At 38.3% G+C, this 17,597-nt stretch overlaps 1 protein-coding gene across 4 annotated transcripts in view; it reads left to right on the top strand.

Annotated features, from left to right (window-relative positions):
* LOC311278785 (tumor necrosis factor receptor superfamily member 14-like) overlaps nucleotides 1–17,177 on the top strand; it is a 46,148-nt gene extending 28,971 nt beyond the window's left edge. For 2 of the 4 annotated variants that reach the window (XM_084389825.1, XM_084389826.1), the window contains 6 exons: nucleotides 13,564–13,854; nucleotides 14,179–14,304; nucleotides 14,492–14,647; nucleotides 14,807–14,894; nucleotides 14,966–15,150; nucleotides 15,522–17,177. In XM_084389825.1, coding sequence (XP_084245951.1) covers nucleotides 13,728–13,854; nucleotides 14,179–14,304; nucleotides 14,492–14,647; nucleotides 14,807–14,894; nucleotides 14,966–15,150; nucleotides 15,522–15,544 — 705 coding nt within the window. In that variant the 5' untranslated portion in view covers nucleotides 13,564–13,727 and the 3' untranslated portion in view covers nucleotides 15,545–17,177. Of the gene's footprint in view, nucleotides 1–7,822; nucleotides 12,857–13,563; nucleotides 13,855–14,178; nucleotides 14,305–14,491; nucleotides 14,648–14,806; nucleotides 14,895–14,965; nucleotides 15,151–15,521 lie in introns of those variants that run through there. The other 2 variants (XM_084389827.1, XR_014625476.1) reach the window with 2 other exon arrangements.
* Nucleotides 17,178–17,597: the final 420 nt, after the last annotated feature.

Raw genomic sequence — 17,597 nt, forward strand, 5'->3', positions numbered from 1 at the left:
CGTGTTGTCTAACTCCAATTGAATTTACAATGTCTTTAAATGCCAATCCCAATGCATCTTTTTCATTATCGATGTGTATATTAAAATCACCAACAATTAGTACTTTATCTGCAGTCAATATTAATTCTGATAGAAAGTCCGCAAATTCTTTGATAAAGTCTGTATGGTGCCCTGGTGGCCTGTATACAGTAGCCAGCACAAATCTCAAACGTGATTTATCGTTTACACTATATATTTTTACATTAAGCACCAATGCTTCAAAAGAATTGTATTTAAAACTTGATTTCTTAGTGGTTTTGAAACTATTACCATAAATTACAGCAACACCACCCCCTTTGCGTTTCAGACGAGGCTCATGTTTATAACAGTAATCTTGCGGGGTTGATTCATTTAAAGTAATGTAATCGTTTGGTTTTAGCCAGGTTTCTGTCAAACACAGCACATCTAGGTTATTATCTGAAATCATATCATTAACAATGAGTGCTTTTGAAGTAAGCGATCGAATATTCAGCAACCCAAGCTTTAGCATTTGCTCGTCTGTATTATAGCTGTTTTTTATTTGTTGAACATCAATTAAATTTTTAACCTTAGATAGGTTTAAACATTTTTTGGATTTCCAAAATCGGGGAACAGACACAGTCTCTATATGATGATAGCTAGGTAAAAGAGGCTCTATGTGATGGGATTTATCTGACCTTGGTGACGCGAGGCCGCTAGCAGACAGTCGGTTTAGCCAGTCTGTCTGCTTCCTGACCTGAGCCCCAGATTGTCATGTTTGAGCTCTAAGACTATGAGACATATTACTAGAGAGAAGAGCAGCACCATCCCAGGAGGGATGAATACCATCTCTTTTCAACAGGTCAGGTTTGCCCCAAAAACTTTTCCAATTGTCTATGAATTCTATATTATTAAGCGGACACCACTTAGACAGCCAACCGTTAAGCGAACACAATCTACTAACTATCTCATCACTCCTGCGAACAGGAAGGGGGCCAGAGCAAATTACAGTGCCTGACATCGTACTTGCAAGTTCACACGCCTCTTTAATATTAATTTTGGTGATCTCCGACTGGCGGAGTCGAACATCATTAGTGCCGACATGAATAATGATCTTAGAGAATTTACGATTAGCATTAGCCAGCACTTTTAAATTTGCTTTGATGTCAGGCGCTCTGGCTCCCGGCAAACATGTGACTATGGTGGTTGGTGTCTCTATTTTCACGTTCCGTGTAATAGAATCGCCAATAACTAGGGCACAATCATTCTCAGTGGGTGTTTCACTGAGCGGGGCAAATCGATTTGTTATGGTAATCGGAACGGAAGAGTGGTTTTTAGATCCGCGACTAGAGCGATCCCTCACTGTCACCCATTTGCCCGGCTGCACAGGCTCTACTTCAGCTGGAACCGACTCATGTAAAGTGTGCACTATTCTATGCGCATCCAAAACATCTGAAGCTCTAGCACTCTTACTATCCTCAATTAAAGTTTGGATGCGTGTTTCTAATTCTGAAATCTTCTCTGTCAACCTAACTGTCTCCTTACATTTATCACATATAAATCCTATATTGCCGACAGAGAAGTCTATGCTAAACATGTGACATGAAGTGCAGGTGACAATAACAGGACAAGACATTACTCACCGTGTTTGTTGACTGATTATTACTCACCTGAGCTTTTATGAACTCAAAGGCGCGAGCGCGCGAGAGAAAAATAAATAAATAAAAATAGCTGAGCGCAGGGGTGGCGCGTTAGCAGGCTAGCGAATTACTAGCGTGTTGTGCTAGTAGTAACGGAAGCTAGCGATGATATGTTGGGTAAGCTGTATTTAGTAGTAGATATAAACAACTAGAAATTGTTGTAAATGATGGTTCATAATAAGGAAATACAAGGCTAAGACGGAGCTTACAGCACCGAAGCAAACACACTCACATTTTTTTTTATAGGCCTATAGGATTATAGGCCTATTTTAAGTTCAAAATGGTGAAATTAGAAAAAAGTTGATTAGTTTGCCTGATTATTTTTATCGTTGTATTCTGTCAAATATGAAATGTTTAGTTTAGCTACTTGCACCTTATCTCGCACTTTATGACCGTTATCAGCTATTATCAGATACTATTGTCCTAACATAGACTATTGTTTTAACTCTGGTTTAACCTGCTGTGCGTCTGTTCACCGTCCATCATGTGCTCTAACACCTGCAGCATCAGCCGGTTCATTGACTTTGGTTACCATATTAAAAAGTGAATGTTTGAACTCTGGTGTATGCTAAATGAAAACAGGCGAACGGGTGTATGAATGTGTCTACAGGTGTATCTAACCCTAACAACTAATGACCAACTTTATTTTTGCTATTGTACATACATTTTATTCTTCTAACTGTTTGTCTTTGGTTAGCACAGCTGGAGAAGAACAACAGGGAGGTTGGAAGACACAGTAGAGGAACTACAGAATAAATATGGAGAGAAAACAGCATTAAAAAGGATCAAGTCCATAGTGAAAAAAATCAGAAAAAAGAATATCAAACGTAGGAAAAGATTTATAATTTACTTTGTTAGTAGTCAATATGGTTCTCAATCTTCAATCTTCTTAAAAAATTTAAATTTTTTAACAGGTGGTGACGTTCAAACGCTGAGCGTTCAAACACATTCTGGAAACATGACAATTCAGCAGCCAAACAACCTTCCACAACGACGGCATAATAATTCTACATCATTCGGACAGCCATTAATTCAGAACCCTAATCAGCTTAACTTAACAATTGCCCAGAAGAATGGTGGGACAATAGTTACTACAATCATGGTAGAAAACACAATATATGGTGATGTTAACATCAGTGCGGCGAGTGCCTGATAATTTAAGAAGCAGTTGCTTAGTTAAGAAATTATTTGTGTATGTTATATATATATATATATATATATATATATATGAGTATTTTGTTTTGTTTTTAAAGTTAGTCCATAGGGTGTGGAACTTTGCATCACTATGGTGTGACAAAATACACCCAAAGATACAAGTAAGAGAATATCTAACTGTATAGTGTGAACATTCCATTATCTGTTTATTTGGGGTCAGATGTTAGTTAAAAGATAAAGGTATTAGTTAATAACAAAAACTTTGAATCAACATAATATTAATAAAATATGGTTAAATTACAGTTTGAACATGTTTATTTACAACGTTTTGCATTGTGAGTGAGATGTTAGATAAATCTGGTTGCACTATGCCTGAAACTTAGCCATCCACATCTAAACTAAACATCAACCTGATAAATATGAATACGATTAAACAAAACCATGATAATGTTTGTAGAAATAAGCAAAAAAAAAAAACAAAACAAGTTAATGGCCTTGTGTCAGACTTTGTGACACTTAACTTTTTATTCTAACTTTGAAAAGTGTAATACAGTATTTGATTTTTACACATACAGTGTTTTTTCACCAACTGGCCTACCCCTGAAGTTATGACTTCTGAAGGCCTCTCATGCGCAGATTCGCTCGGTTGAAAAATGGTATGTTGTCATTTAACTCATTAAACATTAACTCTTTATTGTGATGCTCCCCAACAGATATTTTATTCTAATATTACTTATTCTAACCCTACCAGTCCACTAATACTCTACTAACACTAATGAGAGTTTACTTTACACACTCTGACTCTCACAAGAGAGTTAGTGGGCATGCAGGTGCAACACTACTATAGTCAACAACCAAATTATGACTTAAAACCGTTTTAAGTATTACATTAAAATGGCGTAATTGACAAAAATGGTAAATTATGACAAGTCGAAATTATGACTTAAAAAGTTGAAATTATGACTATGCGTCATAATTATGAGATGAAAAGTTTAAATGATGACGTACTAAATTGAAATTATGACAAAGTAAATATTCCATAGTGAAATTTTCTGAATTCAATATAATTGTATTTGTGAAAATGATTCAGTACTGAAACAGCATTTATGAGTTTTTACATATCTTCTGCATGTTTCTGCAGTTCGTGTAGGCCTCTAAGACTATGAATAACTAAAAATGATTATTGATGAACTTGAATAACTTGAATTTTGTTGGCAATGTAAAAAAATTTGTCTTCCCATACCGGGAGTCGAACCCGGGCAGCCTGGATGAAAACCAGCAATCCTAACTGCTAGACCATATGGGAGACATTGATACTTCCTGCGGCACATTTGAAAGGCTGCACTGCACGGTACAATATAATGCTGGATCATAGTTATGCCGAGCCACAGGAGAAGTTTTAATTAAATTTAAATTTAATTTATCGGTATGTAAATAAATATCGGGATAGCTTTTCCCAGGTGAAAAAGAGCTAATGAAGGAGAAAGACTTTGAAAGGGAAGTTGCCTGCTTTCTTCTCGACGGGTAAGTCAAAGTTACGGTCTAAATGACAAGCTTGGTTGTGTAAATCATTATATAGAACGGTAGAACATGTAACAAGTACATCATAACGGTAGAACATGTACAATTAAACTCGATGAAGCGCTATCGGAAGACATGTTGTCATAGATTCTTGGCACATTTACCAAAGTTGAAAAAGCGAGTAGATGGGAGAACCGCTAGAAAGCACTATTGGTTTAAATGCAAAATAGAATTTCACCGCTAGATGGGAGAAATTCTTTTGGGAGAACTAACTTGTAGTAGGGTCTTTAACAAAAAGGCCTGCAAAATCGAGGAGGTCAAAGGGCATAGCTTCCTGCTATAGCTCTCCCCAAAGTCTGTTCATGCGGCCACCATCAACAAATGCTAACATTTGAAACTTCTACATGTATTTTGAGTAGATGACCGATAGTATATTCTCAGTAAAGGGTTTCACCCTAGTTCGGGAGATACAAGTAAAAATGATATTATACTTATACTCTGAATTAAGACGATGTGTGATTTTTACTTTGATTTTCCAAATGATACAACTTTGTCTAAATAAGAGCAATGTGAAGTCCTCGGATTTCTTAAAAACATTGTGACAAACTTTGACAACATGTTTCATGTTGTATGTTGTATGTAACAATCTAAAGTTTTTGGACAGACGCTGCTTAGTAACAATAATACATAAATCTTCTAAGAAGATATGATTTTAATAAAACTTTTAAAGATTTGATTTAAACTTTTAAGGTTATGCTTTTAAATGAAATTAGTGTAAACTCTGGATGTACTCTGGAAAGGCGTTAGCAGACTAGATTTACTGCGACATTGTCCGCCGAGACTGGTCTGTCGCCCCATGTATCCTGAAGCTTCAGTTCACACTGTAGTTTATCACTGGAGGATTTTTGTTTTGTTTTGTTCTGTTTATGACAACTTAAACTATTTGCTTTTTTGGATCGTTTTTATCATTGCATAAAGAACTACTTCACCTCTCTGGAAATGTAAGGTGTTTTTATTTAGCTAAAACTTTGTTTACATTTTATAAAATGATTTATTTATTTCATTTTTAATGTAGTTTTCTGTGATGGTCGTTTTTAGGTGTACGGGATAGCTATGGAAACCCCCCACCATAAAAAATTGAAACCCAGCATGGACAAAAAATGCTGATTGAATCTTTTTCATATAAATTAGATTTAAGACGACATTCAACCACCTAAAGTTTTGAACAGACATTGTTTAATAACAATTATACTTTAGGTCACCGTTAAGCAAAATAATGTATATCATACATAAGTCTTCTAAAAGATAAATAGAAGATGAGTATGTATTCAAACTTTAAAGATTTAATTTAAACAATATTTAAACTTTTACGATTATGATTTGAAATAAATTTAGTGTGTACAAAACTTTTGGCTCTGTAAAGGCGTTAGCAGACTAACATGACATACGCTCTGACACGATGCACAGAGGCTCATCTGTCATCCGATATCCTGAAGCTATCGTTATTGTCCAGTAACTTCTTTCTCAGCGCTGATCGGAAGGACCTTATTTCTGGAAGATTCCCAGTTTCTAAATGTTTTCATGGTTGCTCTCTCTGAAGATAGGCCTATGTGGTTGTCATTTTCTCACAGATACAACTTAAGAAATTATTGAATATTGCACAGGCGTGAGATGACTTGTGACGCTTCAAATTATTTTACATACCCATGATAAATAAATAAAAATACTTTGTTCAAGTCAAATTTTTCCACAGACCATCGTTGTATTTGTTTTTTATTAAGACTTTCAATAATTTAAAACATCTTTTATTTTTAAAAGATATCATTTAACCTTTTAAGATTATAAGTTTAACACACCATTCACAATGTCTCATCCCATCACTGAATACACTCCTCTGAGTCAGAGACGCTGGTGTGAGAGAGAACCTCTGTAATTTATGTCTCTTAAGAGCTTCTTGAACATGTAAGTTCAAGAGTTGTAACTCTAAACATGTAAGATGAATTTTATTTATTCATCTAAAATAATTGGTTTCAGTATATTTTTATAACTATTTTATTTATACACTTTTAAGGAACAGTATGTTTTTCAACTTTTGTGAGTGTGATATTAGGAAACCCCTTCCTCACTTTCACTGTGCTCTGGTATGCGAAGGAGAGGGGTCAAAGCTCACATGTGAAGGGGGCGCGCACACGCACACACACACACACACACACACAGACACGTGTGTTTTACTTTTTGACACACATACCGCACGCCTCCCTATGTTTTGAGACGGTGCTTTGAGAGAATGACTATATGAATTCAGTTGTGTAAAACAATTTTGAATCCATTCATACATTGCATTTTTTGTGGACATCAATGGACAATGATGTGTTAGGAGCCACTTCTTCAACTCTCTCTCTAAAATAAGGTAAGATGATTTTATTTACTTTTATCTAAAACTAAAACAATTGGTTTTAGTAAGCTTTTTATGTTATATTCTTTTAAAAGAACTGAATATTTTTTCAACCTAAGTAAAATTATTTTATAACCATTACATTTATACATTTTTAAAGGTATGTTTTTCAACTATAGTTTAATTATTTTTGTGGGCATCAATGGTATGGACATTGATGTGTTAATTTTAACTCAGTCATTTTTTAATCTTTTATTTATCTAAAACTAAAATAATTGGTTTTAGTAAGCTTTTTTATATACTTTTATTCATCTAAAACTAAAACAATTGGATCAATAAGATATTTATATTATACTTTTAAAGGCATGTTTTCAACTTTTGTTAGTGTGAGATTTCACGTACTCTGGTATGCAAAGGAGGGGGTCAGAGCTCAGACGGAGGGGGGGGGGGGGGGGGCATAGACGGACACAGACACGCGCACGGCTCCTTTACTTTTTTGAGACACTGTGAGGTCATTCAGGAAAAACAGTGTTTTTGTTTTACAACTTTTAATAATTTAACAACTCTATTACAACTTTTAATAATGTATTAAATTTAAAAAAAAATTAACAAGATATCATTTAAACTTTGAAATAATTTCAGCCCCTGATATCTTGATCACTGAAGTCAGAGACCGTCCAGACTTACAAACATGTAAGAAGATTTTTATTTTTATTCTTTTTAGTAAGATATACTTTTAAAAAGAACTTTGGCATGATAATTATTATATAATTTATATTATATAATAATTATATAAAGGATAGGATGTTTTACATATGAATGTGAAATAACTAAATGTTTTTTCAACCTTTAATTGTTTTAGATTATATTATATAAATTATAGAATGTTTTATATATAAATGTGAAATAACTGAATGTCACATATATGAAATAACTGGCCCCATTTATATACTGCTCAGGAATGTAATGGGAGGGGGGCGCAGGCACAAGCCATATAACCACACACGCACACACATAACCACACACGCACACACATAACTGGGACAAAGTTCAAACAACCGGCAAAAATCACACACATATAACCGTCAAAACTATGATTTAGGGCTAAAAAGGTCATAGGGCAAAAACTAACTGTCAAAACCCATGATCGATAGGGAGGAAGGGCAAAGGTTAATCCCATGACCTCATTCCGGAAGTTCAATCCATCAATCATAAAGGTCACCGGAAGTTCAACCTGCCCAAAGGTCAAAGTCATTAATCATTTTGACATAAGGTGTCTGATAAGGACTACTCTGGGCACAGAGCTATCGGCTAGCACGGCTATCACCACAGCGCACACTGGACATTCAGCGCGCAGCGAGCTCTTTCCGCTGCGGCGCATCTGTCCCGCTCAAGAAATTTCAGAGGATGCTGGGTCTCATGGCCTCAGCATCATCAGTGCTGCAGCTGGGCTTGCTCCGCATGCGCAGTTCTGGCTGAAAGTGCGAGTACCACGCCGAGCGTGGGCCTCCGGTCTGCTTCGTCTCAAGGTCAATCAGAAATGCATCTCAGCTCTGAAACCTTGGAAAGCAAACGACTGGTACCAATCAGGTGTAAGCCTGGGGACTTCCTCGAGGGTGAGGGTGGTGCCTACGGACGCATCCACCTCGGGATGGGGAGCGCTGCTCGAGGGCAGACCGTTCTTCGGCCAATGGTCAGAACGGGAGAAGCTTCTGCACATAAACTGCCTCGAAATGTTGGCAGTAGACAACGCGCTGACGCGTTTTTGTCCCCAAATAAGAGGACACCACGTCCTGGTCCGCTCGGACAACATGTCTGTGGTGTCCTACATAAATCGCCAGGGCGGCCTCAGGTCCCGGAACCTGCACAGGCTAGCAGAACGCCTCCTGGTGTGGGCTCAGCGCAACCTGCTTTCGCTGAGAGCAGCGCACGTGCCAGGGCTCCTAAACATAGGACCAGACAGACTGTCCAGGAACAATGTTCCGGCAGGCGAGTGGTCTCTACACCCACAGACAGTCCAACTGCTGTGGAAGAAATTCGGCAAAGCAGAAGTAGACCTGTTTGCGTCTCAAGAATACGCTCACTGTCTGGAATTTTTCTCCAAGAGCAGGGACGCGCTGGCTCATGTATGGCCCCGCCGCCCGCTCTATGCTTTCCCCCCGTCTCTCTCCTGCCTCAGGTGATAGAGCGGATCAAGGAAGAAGGATGCTCAGTGCTGCTCGTAGCGCCGTTCTGGAAAAACCAACCCTGGTTCCCAGTTATGATGCAGCTAGCGAGCACTGCCCCATGGCCAGTGCCAGTGAGGAGACACCTCCTCTCTCAGGCCTACGGCTCGATTTGGCACCCTCACCCAGAGCTGTGGTCCCTTCATGTTTGGGCCATCAACGGGTACCCGCTGACCTCCCAAAGGGAGTGCTAAACACGATCACGCAGGCTAGAGCTCCGTCTACGCGACGTCTCTACTCCTCGAAATGGTCAGTGTTTTACGGCTGGTGCGCAGCTCGTGGCGTGTCACCCCCAGACTGTGGGGTGACGGAGGTACTCTCCTTCTTACAGGAGCTGTTGGATAAGGGCAGGACCCCTTCCACGCTCAAAGTTTATGTGGCGGCTATAGCAGCGTTCTCGAGAACAACGCTTGGTCAGTCAATAGGAAGGAACGATTTAGTCATCCGCTTCCTTAGAGGAGCTAGAAGACTGAATCCTCCCAGACCTCCCTCAGTCCCTGTATGGGACCTTTATACGGTGCTGGAAGCCATGAAAGGTGGCCCATTCGAGCCTTTGCAGACGATTGATCTTAAACACCTGTCTTTCAAGACGGTGTTTCTTCTGGCTCTCGCTTCAGTGAAGCGCATAGGATACTTACACGCGCTCTCAGTGAGCATGGAGTTTGGGCCTAATGACTCAAGAGTTATACTCAAGCCTAGGCACGGTTATGTTCCAAAATCCCTCAACACACCGTTTAGGGCACAGGTCATTTCCCTGTCAGCCCTACCGGTCTCTGATGAGGAAGGAGACGCGAGCTTCCTTTGCCCAGTCAGGGCATTAAGAGCTTATGTGTCTCGCTCTTCTGTTTTCAGACAGACAGAGCAGCTCTTTGTTTCGTTCAGCGGGCGTTCTAAGGGACTAGCCGCGTCGAAACAAAGCCTATCCAGATAGATAGTTGACGCTATTGCGCTAGCGTACACTTCCAAGGGCATGCAATGCCCGTTGGGTGTCAGAGCACACTCCACGAGAAGCATGGCTTCATCGTGGGCCTGGTCAAGTGGGATTGCCTTGCAAGATATACAGTGAGGAAAATAAGTATTTGAACACCGTGCTATTTTGCAAGTTCTCCCACTTAGAAATCATGGAGGGGTCTGAAATTGTCATCGTAGGTGCATGTCCACTGTGAGAGACATAATCAAAAAAAAAAATCCCAAAATCCCAATGTATGATTTTTTAACTATTTATTTGTATGATACAGCTGCAAATAAGTATTTGAACACCTGAGAAAATCAATGTTAATATTTGGTACAGTAGCCTTTGTTTGCAATTACAGAGGTCAAACGTTTCCTGTAGTTTTTCACCAGGTTTGCACACACTGCAGGAGGGATTTTGGCCCACTCCTCCACACAGATCTTCTCTAGATCAGTCAGGTTTCTGGGCTGTCGCTGAGAAACACGGAGTTTGAGCTCCCTCCAGATTCTCTATTGGGTTTAGGTCTGGAGACTGGCTAGGCCACGCCAGAACCTTGATATGCTTCTTACAGAGCCACTCCTTGGTTATCCTGGCTGTGTGCTTCGGGTCATTGTCATGTTGGAAGACCCAGCCTCGACCCATCTTCAATGCTCTAACTGAGGGAAGGAGGTTGTTCCCCAAAATCTCGCAATACATGGCCCCGGTCATCCTCTCCTTAATACAGTGCAGTCGCCCTGTCCCATGTGCAGAAAAACACCCCCAAAGCATGATGCTACCACCCCCATGCTTCACAGTAGGGATGGTGTTCTTGGGATGGTACTCATCATTCTTCTTCCTCCAAACACGTTTAGTGGAATTATGACCAAAAAGTTCTATTTTGGTCTCATCTGACCACATGACTTTCTCCCATGACTCCTCTGGATCATCCAAATGGTCATTGGCAAACTTAAGACGGGCCTTGACATGTGCTGGTTTAAGCAGGGGAACCTTCCGTGCCATGCATGATTTCAAACCATGACGTCTTAGTGTATTACAGACAGTAACCTTGGAAATTGTGGTCCCAGCTCTTTTCAGGTCATTGACCAGCTCCTCCCGTGTAGTTCTGGGCTGATTTCTCACCTTTCTTAGGATCATTGAGACCCCATGAGGTGAGATCTTGCATGGAGCCCCAGTCCGAGGGAGATTGACAGTCATGTTTAGCCTCTTCCATTTTCTAATGATTGCTCCAACAGTGGACCTTTTTTCACCAAGCTGCTTGGCAATTTCCCCGTAGCCCTTTCCAGCCTTGTAGAGGTATACAATTTTGTCTCTAGTGTCTTTGGACAGCTCTTTGGTCTTGGCCATGTTAGTAGTTGGATTCCCTTGGGTCTTTGGTGTCAGATCCCAGCACGCACGGCGTCTTGCATTGGGTCCCCTAGCGCAAGATACTCTTTTACGCAGTACGAGAGACCTCTCGTAAGAGAACGTACTCGGTTACTAACATAACCTCGTTTCTCTCTAGTAGAGGGAACGAGTACTGCGTATCTTGCCGTGCATGCATACGCTCTGGTTACTTCGACGATGAAAAACCAGATATCAGCTGCCTGCGAGCCGTATTTATAGGCCTAAGCCACGCCTGTTTCGGCGGGACTTGACGCAGCAGGCGCGAAGCGCCCTCATTGGGTCTGACGTCACGCCAGGCCTCGCTCGATAGGCTGCTGCAGTTGCCGCAGAACAGCCAATAGGCGTGCGAGCCGTCTTGCCTATGTCTGTATGCTGCCGCAACGCGTTTTACATTATTACAAAATTAAGGATAATTTTTGGCTTCAATATCTCGCGGAAAAAAAAGGTTTTTCCCCTAGCTTAAGATACTCTTACGCAGTACTCGTTCCCTAATGCGCATCTGAACGCCATCAGCGTTTCTCACAGGTTCGCGTTTAAAGTCTGTGTAGAGAGAATGGTGTCGTCTTGGCGGCCCTAATTTAAAAACAAATGATCGTTGCGACGGAAGCGAATCAATCAAAACTAACTTTAGCTGGAAAATAACTTTATTAAAGAACCGCTATAAAGCCAAAACAATCTTACGTTAAATTATACATTTATCTCTGTAAAGCTGCTTTAAGACAAACTACATTGTTAAAAGCGCTATATAAATGAAAATGACTTGACTTGACTTGACTCTACTAGAGAGAACCGAGGTTACGTAAGTAACCGAGTACGTTTTTTTTTATTATGACAAAAAAGATATAGACAAGAATCACGTTTTTATGTTAAATCTTATTATATTACTTGGTAAGTTATAATACAAATGGTCTGAAAGGATTCCTAACATTTACCATTTTAAGGCTGATATGAAGATTTACTTTGAAACACTGCAAGGACTCTCAAACTGCAAAGCAACCAGAACTATGGTAATCTATAAAAAATTTAATTCCTCTTCTTTATTTTAATTATACATGTATACCTCCGCTCCAATATGTTTTTTTTTCTTTTTTCTTATTTTCCTTAATGTGTGAATTGACTGTTTAGCATCTTTGATATAAACGTTACGTGTAATGTTCTTCGTATCTTACGATGCTCTGGATTCATTTTGAACCTTATATGTGAAATATGTGCATGCTGTAGGCCTATTATACAATGTATAATTCTGGAAATAATAATAATGATGGCAAAATGAGGCTTCCTGAACTAAAATCCCTTTTTTGAGTTCCCTTTTTGGGTGCCCAAAAAAAGGCGTCAGAGACTTCCTGCCAGATACTGCTGCCGAATCCGATTTAACCGAGGCAAACCGAAACACAAATCTAGTGACTAGACTAAACCTGTCAGGTACTGGCAAAAACTTCTTGCGGCCGATTTTTCGACGAACTCTCTCTGACCAGTGTTGTGATGTGAAAGAAACAGACGTGAATATATATATATAGCCTATCAGAAGGTAAGTATTTTAAGATTTTTAGAAAATCTGCAGCTGACCTGGAGCTTTGAACTACTAGCCTAAATAATCACGGCACAAAATAAGCTTTTGTTGTCCGCATTTTAAAAGCAGTCGACAACTGACCGAATTATATAAATGTGTGCCTTTATCTTTTATGAGTCGCTTTGATCCTACAGTCATACGTGCTGTTTCTAAATTTCATTCACACAAGTTCTAAAGTGAAAGTATGGTTGCCTTCTGCTCCTCACACTTGGTTTCATTTCTGTTAAAATGCTTTTTTTTGCTTCTTATGTGGTTTTATAAAAACTTGATTTGGTGATATACTTAATGCCATGATAATAAAATAAGAATTATTATGTTTATTTATTCCATACTAGTATTTATTATGAATTAAATTTTTTTTTAAAGGCTCTGCATTTAGAATACTGTACCTATAGCAAAACAAAGATTTGTTTATTTTATTCCTCGAAATGTTTAAAAATGTCAATGGAAATGACACTGTGGTGGAAAAGTTTTTGATGTTTTAAGGAAAATGTTAAAAATGATGGAATTTAATGCAGTTCTACAGTAGACAATTAAGTAAACTAATGAGAGATTTCTTTCCTAAATATTAATCAAGACACAAGTGCTTTTATTTGAAGAAACAGCCAAATGTACTGGCAATAAAGGTCACAGTGAGCTTAATAATTTCTTGTTCTTGTTTTTAGTTTGTTTGACAGAGAATGGATATGTCTGCAAGAAGCTTGTGGGAAATACAACCTGCACAAGATCTGAGTTTTGAACTGCTGTCTTGAGTCCTACCGTTAGCTAAGACATCAGACCATGCAGCTAACGACACCGCTACTGTGAAGGCTGAGGACATTCATGTGACATGTCCACTTTAAGGATTACTCTTCTCATTACTGTTATTCTTCCACTTTACTATGAACTGTGCTCTTGTCAATGTGCTCGTGCTGAATATGAGATAGATGAACGATGCTGTTCAGTGTGTGCTCCTGGTAAGACTGATAATAAAAAGTTATACCATATAGTTTACATATTTTACACAATTTGTATGATTTCAAAGTTTCTAACCTTTTTTTTATTTTATTTTTATCAATGTTTTTTACTACAAGTTTGTGATGTTATTACTTCAGTGATGATAATCTGCTTTATTCTGCATTAATGAATATATTTTTTCTGCATAAAAGCATTTGTTTGGTTTGTGAAAAAAAAAAAAACGAAATTAGAAAGTCAGTATACCATGACAATGTATTTTCCATCATATTACCAAAGTGATTTCTGTTGAAACTGAAAAACAAATTTTATGTGCTGCTTTTTAGGAAACTATGTTATTTGGGACTGTGCAGATGATACCAGCACAACTTGTGCTCCATGCCCTGAATCCACATTCACTGATGAACCCAACAGCTTATCAGAATGCCTCAAATGTACAGAGTGTGATTTAAGTGAGTGTTTCCCCCTTTAAATGTGTTCATCTGAAAATTAAAAAGTTGTTATAGATTATTAATTTGGATCAATTTGATCTATTAATGGAGGTGATTTAGCATCTAAAGAGATGCAAGTTATTTGGGTTCATGGGTTCCTAACAGTAACTAATGTAATCTGGTTTCTGCTGACTGATTTCTATCTTAGAGAGAGGGTTAAGAGTGAGTAAAGCCTGCACTCGGTCGTCAGATACTGTGTGTGAGCCACGGGAAAGATTCTTCTGCATTGAAAGAGAGAAACACTCCTGTAGACTCGCTGTGCAACACTCTGAATGCAGACCTGGACAATACATCAGACAAGCAGGTAAATGATCACATTATATAAAGATGCATGGACAGTGCATGAAATGCTGTTTATTGTTATCTGTGCTGCATTAGTTGCAGTTAAGGAAACAAGAGCCTTTATTTATTTTATTTCATTTTAAACAATATTTTTATGTAACTATATGTCCATTGTCTACAGGCACTGGCTCCACAGATACAGTATGTGCCGACTGTAAAGCTGACACATATTCAAATGGCTCTTTATCATCCTGTAAACCACACACAAAGTAAGTGTTCTCTTATACTGTTGGTGTGTGCTGTTGCTCATCATTGATCTGATCCTGGATATTATTCACAGGTGTAAAGCATTGGGACGTACTGAAATAAATCCAGGAACACAGTCGTCTGACAATGAATGTGGAAATCTCCCTGATGTTACAGCCATTGCTCTTAGTGTTACAGTTACTGTGATAGTAATAATTACAGTAATAAGTGTCCTTACTGTCAAACACATTCTAAAGAAGAGACGATCTCATCAGTCAGGTGAGCTTTAATCAGATTTGTTCAGAACGTTTTTGTAGTTTGAGATATAGAGTTGTTTTTCATGTAATTTCTATGCAAGTTCAACCAAATTTCAATAAAAAAAATGGAGCTGGAATACTTTTTGACAATCATATACACTATATATTTGCTACAATTAGAAAAAAAAGATGAAAATGAAAAACATGACATACAACACAATTAATCAGCTCATGTACATGATGAGAAACTTCACTGACATAATATTAGATTTTAATTGTGATTTATTTAACAATATGTTGGTCTTCTGTGGTTTGACTGTAAGAAAGCAATGCAAAACATTCTTTGTGCCTGTGCAAGCTGAAGAGTAATGCTTTCACTCACTGTGTTTTCAGCTGTTGGAGCTGTTAGATGCTGAGCTACCCGGATTGGAACAACCCCTAAACGACGGTTTCCAGACTACTCAAAACAGGAATATTAAATAATATATTTACGGTCACCACACTGTACAAATATTTAAGGCAAAAATATTTATAAGTGCAACTTTCATGAAGTAAAATCACTAAAAGCCTTCCTGCCGCTGAAAAGATAGTCCTTGACTGTGAACAGCAACAGAAGTTGCATTATTTCTCCATTAGATTGCAGCAAAAACTGTCTTAATGAGTGAGTCAGTAGAGAAGACTTTTATATTGAAAGGACTGAAATTTGTGAACATGGAGAAGGAGGATGCAACTGACTAATGACTAGTGCACAGAAAACCCCTGAACTGTTAAAAGAACAAGATATTGCAGCGGACATTCAAGACCTTATGTGCCTCAAACTGATCATCAGAATTCCTGAACTTTGTCTGAAATGTAAGTGTCCCCCCCACTCTTCAGTCACACCTTTTTCAGTAAGGGACAATATTTGCCCCCTTAAATCGATTTTTCCAGCGCATTTTTACCTTTACAAATACCTTTATAAAATAATGCTTTAAATAAAAAATGTTCAATAGAGAAATATGCAGTGATGGTAAAAACTAAGTGATGCTTTTAAAGCAACACTATGTAACATTTTTTACCTTAAAATAATGTTTCCAAAATGGTTTCAGTGGTTCATCAAGTCGTAACAGGGTGAACGGCACTTCTGCCTCCGCTTTGCGGTCCTTTATCTGCTATAACCACACTATGTAAGATTGCCAGATCGGGTGGCGTTTCTGTAGTTCTAATGAGACATAAGAAAACTACAAATTTTACTTGCTTTACGGCAAGCGTTACACTAGTCATTATTTAGTTTTTCTTCATTTCTGATGTCGCAATACATCATACTTTCATGAAATCATGCAACATACTCTACCTTGCCTGTGGACATCGTTCATTCCACAGCCGGCGCTGGATAAACAGCGAGTGTGTGTGTGACAGTAGGCTGCTGTGGGCTAAATGATTTAAGACAGCGATAATGGACAATTCCGCTTCCAAACTGTAGGGGGACCGCAGAGGAAAAGTTCCTTAGTGTTGCTTTAAATATTAAATTAAAACCGCCAGTAGGTGGTGAGTTATCGAGTCATTAATTCAGTAACGAAGCAAGTGGCTGTATTTATGCATTAATCATTGACTCATTGACTCCAGGGGCGTAAATTTCATCTAAATGTTGGGGGGGACAATAAACATAACATTCCTCAAGAGCAATTTTTGAAGGGGACACCAATAATACTGGCAAAATTTTACATTTTCATGTAGAAAACATTCTCATTCCTGTATCCTCTCTTTAATCCTTTCAGGTATGGTATTATATCTGTTCAGTTTTCCAATGTATTCATTTTGTATCAATTTGTTTCTTTTCTAATTCATGATTGATTTAAAATTAGCTGCAAGAGATTATATTGTAGCCTATGCTTAGATAAATAAATTCATTTTGCACTTAATGTTTTGCGACGTGTCATTCATTGTATTTTTGATGTATCATTGTGATGTTGTTGAGACTGCTTTGAGCACGATGAGGAGGAGAAGTGATTCTCATTCCTGTATCCTCTCTTTAATCCATTCAGTGCAATAAACCCTCCATCAGCAGCAGGTCCAGTGTCCCGTGTATTCATCAATTAAACACAACGCAGATCGTACAGTGGTCAGAATTAGGCCGGTTACACATGCATCATCTTTTGTGTCAATTTCATACATTTAATTAAATGTAATTATAATAATAAGACACAATAGGGCTGTTACCAATCAAATTAAATAAGTATCAACAAAATCTTTGCAATGGAGAGGAAACACAGAAGCTGCATTTTAAATGGCATTTAGATGCTTTTACACAGACATAAATAATGTTTTGTTTAAAACTTAATACATTGAATATTGATATTTGAAATTATTTAAAACATGAAAAGATACTTTAAATGTTAAATTAAAACCGCCAGTAGGTGGCAGCAATTCACTGTTAATGATTGGTTCAAAAAGCTGATTCATAATTCAGTAAGGAAATACCTCGTGTGT

The sequence above is a fragment of the Rutilus rutilus genome, assembly GCF_951802725.1.
Source record: "Rutilus rutilus genome assembly, chromosome: 19".
Lineage (NCBI taxonomy): Eukaryota > Metazoa > Chordata > Actinopteri > Cypriniformes > Leuciscidae > Rutilus > Rutilus rutilus.